The 6091-nt window shown below is 38.3% G+C and overlaps 2 protein-coding genes and 1 long non-coding RNA gene across 3 annotated transcripts; all 3 read right to left on the bottom strand.

The window, feature by feature from the left end:
- Positions 1-1009: 1009 nt before the first annotated feature.
- LOC106654901 (mediator of RNA polymerase II transcription subunit 30) lies at positions 1010-2554 on the bottom strand. The gene is made up of 5 exons (XM_014375029.2): positions 2333-2554; positions 2142-2257; positions 1699-2064; positions 1374-1630; positions 1010-1301 (listed from the first exon to the last, which is right to left on the bottom strand). Exons 2-5 carry the CDS (start codon positions 2251-2253, stop codon positions 1203-1205), a joined length of 834 nt encoding a protein of 277 aa, XP_014230515.1. The 5' UTR covers positions 2254-2257; positions 2333-2554; the 3' UTR covers positions 1010-1202.
- A 261-nt stretch (positions 2555-2815) lies between these two features.
- On the bottom strand, positions 2816-4898 carry LOC106654689. Its single transcript, XM_014374668.2, has 4 exons — positions 4619-4898; positions 3348-3484; positions 2995-3255; positions 2816-2905 (listed from the first exon to the last, which is right to left on the bottom strand). The coding sequence occupies exons 1-4, from the start codon at positions 4683-4685 to the stop codon at positions 2840-2842; spliced, it is 531 nt and encodes a 176-aa protein (XP_014230154.1). The 5' UTR covers positions 4686-4898; the 3' UTR covers positions 2816-2839.
- Positions 4899-4942: 44 nt separating this feature from the next.
- LOC111693587 lies at positions 4943-5889 on the bottom strand. Its single transcript, XR_002763435.1, has 3 exons — positions 5266-5889; positions 5079-5191; positions 4943-4980 (listed from the first exon to the last, which is right to left on the bottom strand). It is a non-coding gene; the product is annotated as an uncharacterized LOC111693587 (long non-coding RNA).
- Between the last annotated feature and the right edge of the window lie 202 nt (positions 5890-6091).

The raw sequence follows: 6091 nt of genomic DNA, 5'->3' as shown, positions 1-6091 counted from the left end.
CACGGATATTTACGAATATTAATTATATGTACAAAAGTCATTATACACTTTACGAGCTGATGGAAAATCTGAACCTTTTTGTACACTTGTAAAATGACAGTTGTGTTGTAGCCCTTAAAAATAAATGGAAAAACAAGTAGACAATTTGCACGTATAACAGTGAATTTGTTCGCGAATCGAAAGAAAAAATTTATGTAGACGTTAAGTATTACAATTCTGTATACTGAATTAGAAAACTAGAAATTTAATGATTATTTATTAAGGAATTCAACGATTCTATTTCCTATGTAGGCTAATAATTCTTATTAGGATGGTATGATATTTATTTATCGTACGAAAGTTATTTTATTATTATATCGATTATACTATTTTTATGTAATCGTATATATTATACAGTTATTGGCTCATGATAATTCTGTACTTAAAAATAAATCAAAATCAATTATAAAAATGGCTTGAGTATTTGGTCATACTATCCATGGTTATTAATTATATCGATGTAACTTCAATATTAAACGCGATCGCGAATAAACCAAAATCATCAATGATATTATACATCGCAAGTCGATCTTTGAATAATATAGTAAGAAATACAAAACAAAATAAACAATATACTTTATGGTCTGTTATCTACAATAATTATTAAATATATTATTATACTTGAATATAATATGCTGACAAAGAGCATTAGATTAAATGTCCATAGGAAAAAATATATTCTCACAAAGCAAACGAATATTATATTTTCATTTCTTTGTTGCTATTATGTATACCCCTTTTATCAACATTTTCACTACTATGTGCTCATAAAAAACCTGAAACAGCTTTCAAATAAATGACTCAATTTATGAGACTATTTCATCTTGAAAGCAAAGTAAATTATAAAATTAGTGAGTGCATCATAACATTTATCTCTTCTTACTCTCAAAGTTATAGAGCAATTGAATAATGTCAAAGCAGATACTTCGTTTAATCATCAACTCGGTGCCCATTGAAAAGTCACTAACAATTATATAAAATCAATTTATTTCTAATAATGACTGCAAATCTTACAATATTTCAAGTCCAGTTTTTACTATAAAAACTTCAAGATAAAAATGAATAATTCTCAATAATAGTTTCAATATGTTTATAAAAATTACAAGTAATATACTAGAACAAATAAACAAATAAAAAGAACGTATTTACATTATAGACGAAAATCATGAACGACGCATACTCATCATAGTGTTAATTTCTGAAATGATCATTCTTACTTTATCTATAATTTCTTTCAAGTGTCTATTTCGTTGTACTAGTATCTGAAAAAAAATGTTTCATGAAAGTCACTTTATTTTTATGCATTTAGTAAACCAGAATTTTATAATACTAACTTCTTGTACTTCTTTTTGTTCTTCACAAGCTTGCCGGTAAGCTTCTGATGCTTTCTTTTCATCATATTTTTGATCCCACTCCTCTTTAATAGGAATCAAACTCTCAATGTGAGTATACTCCATACCTTGTAGTTGACTAGCGTCATTACATTTATCATATATCATTCTTAAACGTTTAAATAATATTCCTACATATTTCAAATGCTCGTTTATTTTCATTTTTCTGTCATTTGACAAATTCATTCCTTGTGGTGTTCCTGTAAATTAAAAATTACATTTTTAAAAATAGTGCATTTTAATATTTTGAAATGTTTCTACTACTTACCATTGGGTGGAGCAACCACCTTGAGCAGTTGGAATACTTCCAGCATTCTGCTGACAAGCTCTTGAACAGATTCTTGTCCTATTTTACAAAGAAAAATTGGATTAAATTCTCTAGCCTCTTTCTTCTGAGGTTGTTGCACTTGTGGGGCCATCATTTGAGGCGCAGTTGGCGTTGTACTAGCTTGAGTATCTTGGAGAACAAGCGGGTTCGCTTGTTGCATTTGCATTTGTTGCTGCTGCTGCATCTGTAGTTGTTGTGGCATCGGTTGCTGCTGCGACATCACTTGTTGGTTAGTCGGCATCCCCAGAGCCTTTGGATTCATGCCAGGTCCAACTCCTCCGCCCAGTTGTTGTTGACCTAGCATTCCTATGGAATATTTTGTGGTTGTCATTGATAAACTTTACTCTCAACAAATTGTAATAAAATTACAACTGTTTACAAACCTTGTTGTGGACCCATAAGGCCAGAAACCATCTGACCTCCACCAAACTGATTTCGCATCTGTTGTTGAACGTTTGGAAATCCCGTTGGGAAAGGATGCTGTTGTCCAGCCATTTTTCTATCAAAATATTCAATCAACGTTAAAAAACGTAAAACAGATTGATATCAAACACTCAAGTCAAGTTAGCCTTACCACTTTGAGATCAAACTTATAGGAACTATTCGAATGTAAACCACGAATCTTGCGAGCTCACACGGTTATTTTCAAGCTCTAGATATCTCAATCAACATTTCACGAATACACAGTTGAGTCGCACTATCATTTTCGAAATAAACAATGACTTTTGACTGATATTGGCCTTATATGTTCTTCTACCTAAGCAAAATTGATGTCAACTGCTAGGCGTTATGGTCAGTACGTGATGTATTGCAAACGCATGCAGACGCGCCGCGTATCTATATCCCGGCCGGCATGTGTAGCGTCGGTAACATCGGTCACGTTCGGTTGGCGGTAAGGAAGAAAATTGCCAAATTTACTCGAGCCAATTGAATTTTTCATTACGGAATAATAAGATATGTCATTGCCTTCATGGGAATAGTTGGAAATATATAGGATTCGGACATTTGAAATCAGGTGTTTGTGTAAGTGTATAGAAATAAAATTGTTCAAAACCAATTCATAGTAAGAAAATTCATTTTATTATCTTTTTTTCGCCGCGAATAATTTGCTGGGAATAGTTGTCGTGGTCTGTCCTCGTCTGGGAATCTGCAAATAGACAAACGAAATTTCATTACTTCATGTTCCGCTCAAAGACAAAAAAATGTGAAAATACAATCTCTGGCCTGTGTGCCTACCTTCATTATGACCGATTCTCTCTCTACCGGTTTCTCGGGCATGAGATTGATCGGTTTGGGTTCCTCCGTCGTCGACGAGGGTCCAAAATCGTCGGCGCCCAACTCTTTGGAGTTGAACCAGTCGTCGTCGAAACTGCTCAGTTCCTGCTTGGTCGAGACTATCGACGATGCTCCGGTGGTCGTTGTGATCGGAGCCGACGTCATCGCGGGCGCGGCTGGCTCGGCACGATCGTCGGATCTGGCGCTCCGGCTGTTTTCAGCCTGCATCGAAACGAATAATAAATTCATGCATCAACCGAGATCAAAATTCGCAATTCGATATCGTCGAGCTGTAAGTCGACACTATAACGCACCTGTTGCACCTCGGCTGGGGTTTCGTGGAAGGCCTCGGCCAATGCCGGATTGATCTCTTCGAGCGGCTGATCGCCGAGTCTTATGTACACCGGCACATAACCCGGAATTTCCGGTAGAATCTGCAGAGATCTCGCGTCTGAAAAATCAAGTAACAAGAAAATTAAATGTGACAGTTGCTGTGCACGCGTAGGAGTCGTTTAGCACTACTTTCTACATAAAACACGCCATGCGCAACGGTGATTTCAATCGGCTCTAGTTTTTCACAGCCCGTGTATCCAGTTTTTTTTTAAGTGTGAAACGCGCGACGCAATAGTTTTAATCCATCTGATTTTTACATAATGCGTGAATATAAAAAACAAACTCAATCGCAATGATGAAAAAAAAAAACAAAGTAACATTCGTTAGGATTACACAAGAGAGCGAGGCATAAATATAAAGACGTACTCGCTAGCAATGACTTCCGCGTGTGTGCGCCTCTCTCTCCGTGCATGATGTTTTTAATAACACCAAAAAATTTTAAAGCTCGAGAACATGAATTGGAATTTTAACGGATATAAAAACTATCTCGAGTGAATCGACGTCATTGTCATTGGACACTCGAGTATAATAATGACTCGGTAATCATAATCTTGTAGAGCAATGTCGTCGAGAAAACCCACACGTTTCGGATAAATAATGAAGTGGTGAATAGAATCAATCGATCCATGACAAGCTTTTGAAAAATTACTCGAGCAGCATATCGTATTTGCAACTTATTTGCCTCGAAAATCGAAGCGATTTCACAATAGAACGGGCCCGCGGATCTTTGTAACAAGTTCAAGGCTCTAAACCACACCGTGAGCAGGTTTTTATCGTGATTTTACTTTCTTTTCCGGGTTCGAAATGCACTCTCTGTTCGATTCACATTATTGGTACAGCGGCAACAGCCCCGGCACTAACCCATTGACCCATTTCCCTCGCGCACGTCGCGTTCGGAAATCTTTCTCTCGAGATTCTCTCCTCCTGCTCGCGCGAGAAACGATGGCCTCGCGTGAACAAAAAAGAGAAAGAACGAAAAAAAAACCAATTCACTGCTCGACTTGTCTCTTTCTCTCTCTCTCGTTTAAAATCTTATACAGGTAAATGTATACTTCATTTTGCACTTGCGCAACAACAACACACTTGCGAAATTTTTTGTTTGGTCTCGTGTTCGGCACTTGTATGTACGCACGATTTTAATTAAATTAATTTATAATCAAAAGTCCTATACGAATGCGTGTGTCACACTCACTGTTGGGCCGTGCCAGGGAAAAGAGCACGATTAGCGAGATCAGCAGCAACGAGTTTTTCCGCTCCATGACGACACGACAAGCCCTGAACTCTCTGATGCACGACGACGACGACGACGACGACAACGTTATATTTCTCTCGGCTTCGCGCGCGGGCTTCTACTGGGCCTCTGGACCGTCGCGCTTTCAGCTTTATAGCGCGAGTGCGGCTACCTACTCTAGCTCGACACTCGACGAGTCTCTCTCGCTCACTCGTGCCTCTCTCTCCCTTTTCTCTCCCTCTTTTTCTTCCTTTTTTGCACAGCGTCAATGATGATGATGATGATGCCGATAGGTAATGATGATGCTGCTGCTGCTGCTTCTGCTGCTGGTGATGATGGGGGTTCCGTTAATGCATCGAACAGAAAAAAGTTTCGGACAAAAAAGGGATGAGCTTGTGCTGCTGCAGTGTAAAATACACACCCGAGGTCAGCTCGTTGAATTCTATGCAGTTGTTTCAAAGCCTCATTACAAGGAACGAGCCGGTGAAAGAGTAATTGGTTTTTCGGGACGATCGGTATGATGGCTTTCTGCACCTTCATAGAGAGAGAGGATAAACTGCGAGAGTGTATTAATTTTTCAAAAATATTTTAAGCGTTATTGATATTACCTTGCACGCATCCTCATGCGCGGTACTTTACTTACGCAGTTTCTCTTTACATTTTTATAATAGGCTTGGCTGTTGCCGTATATATGATGGCCGAGCTCGATTGTTTTGAACCTGTAAATATGTCCGAAAAATAATCTCTCTGCCGCAAAAATGCCAGCCTAAATTGCGACTCCGGAAAGACGTGACAAGGTTTATGTGTCTCTTAATTCACGACAACGAAACATTTCTCGCGTGAACTCTTTGTTGCACGGAGAGCACAAATGTATTTACGACGGCTGCAAAACTCTCATGGTTGCGCTGCGGATCGGCAAAAAACCTCGTCGCGGAATGGAAAAAAATTATACGATCCTGCCCCCGATAATAAACGAAACAAAAACAGAAGCGACGACGCGGACGACGACTATGACGCAGTGTCAAATCCGCGTAAATTTTCAACATCAACTGCGGATAGCGGCTTGAGAGAATTATGAACGTGACGTCGAGTAATTCTCAAGAGATAGAGATACGATAGAGAGAGAGAGAGAGAGACGACGATCATTTTTCGTCGAGTGACATAGCGAACAATGACATAACCTTGCCTACTCACGGCATCGTACGTACGTACGCTTCATAATAAAATTATCATACCTAAAATATTCTTCTTCTTCGGTAAAAAAAAAAAAAAAAAAAAAAAAAAAACAAGCCAAGAATCAAGTTGGAGAGAGAAATATAATTGGAATATTTCAAAACAGCAATCATGTGTAATTTTTGCAATCATTCGTCGTGTTCTATATAATTTCGCATCGTGTACGCTATACGCGCCTCGTTATACCGTGGACGATATTAT

The sequence above is a fragment of the Trichogramma pretiosum genome, unplaced genomic scaffold (assembly GCF_000599845.2).
Source record: "Trichogramma pretiosum strain Unisexual culture from Peru unplaced genomic scaffold, Tpre_2.0 scaffold46, whole genome shotgun sequence".
Classification (NCBI taxonomy): domain Eukaryota; kingdom Metazoa; phylum Arthropoda; class Insecta; order Hymenoptera; family Trichogrammatidae; genus Trichogramma; species Trichogramma pretiosum.
Note: the sequence above shows the minus strand (reverse complement) of the source record. Positions and strands in the feature narration are given on the sequence as shown.

Coding starts and splice junctions, on each gene's coding strand:
- LOC106654901 (XM_014375029.2), bottom strand. CDS start 2,253: ATGGCTGGACAACAGCATCCTTTCCCAACGGGATTTCCAAACGTTCAA. Junction 2,065..2,141: donor CCTTATGGGTCCACAACAAG/GTTTGTAAACAG, acceptor AATATTCCATAG/GAATGCTAGGTCAACAACAA. Junction 1,302..1,373: donor AACAAAAAGAAGTACAAGAA/GTTAGTATTATA, acceptor ATTTTTTTTCAG/ATACTAGTACAACGAAATAG.
- LOC106654689 (XM_014374668.2), bottom strand. CDS start 4,685: ATGGAGCGGAAAAACTCGTTGCTGCTGATCTCGCTAATCGTGCTCTTT. Junction 3,485..4,618: donor TTCCCTGGCACGGCCCAACA/GTGAGTGTGACA, acceptor TTGATTTTTCAG/ACGCGAGATCTCTGCAGATT. Junction 3,256..3,347: donor CCCCAGCCGAGGTGCAACAG/GTGCGTTATAGT, acceptor GTTTCGATGCAG/GCTGAAAACAGCCGGAGCGC.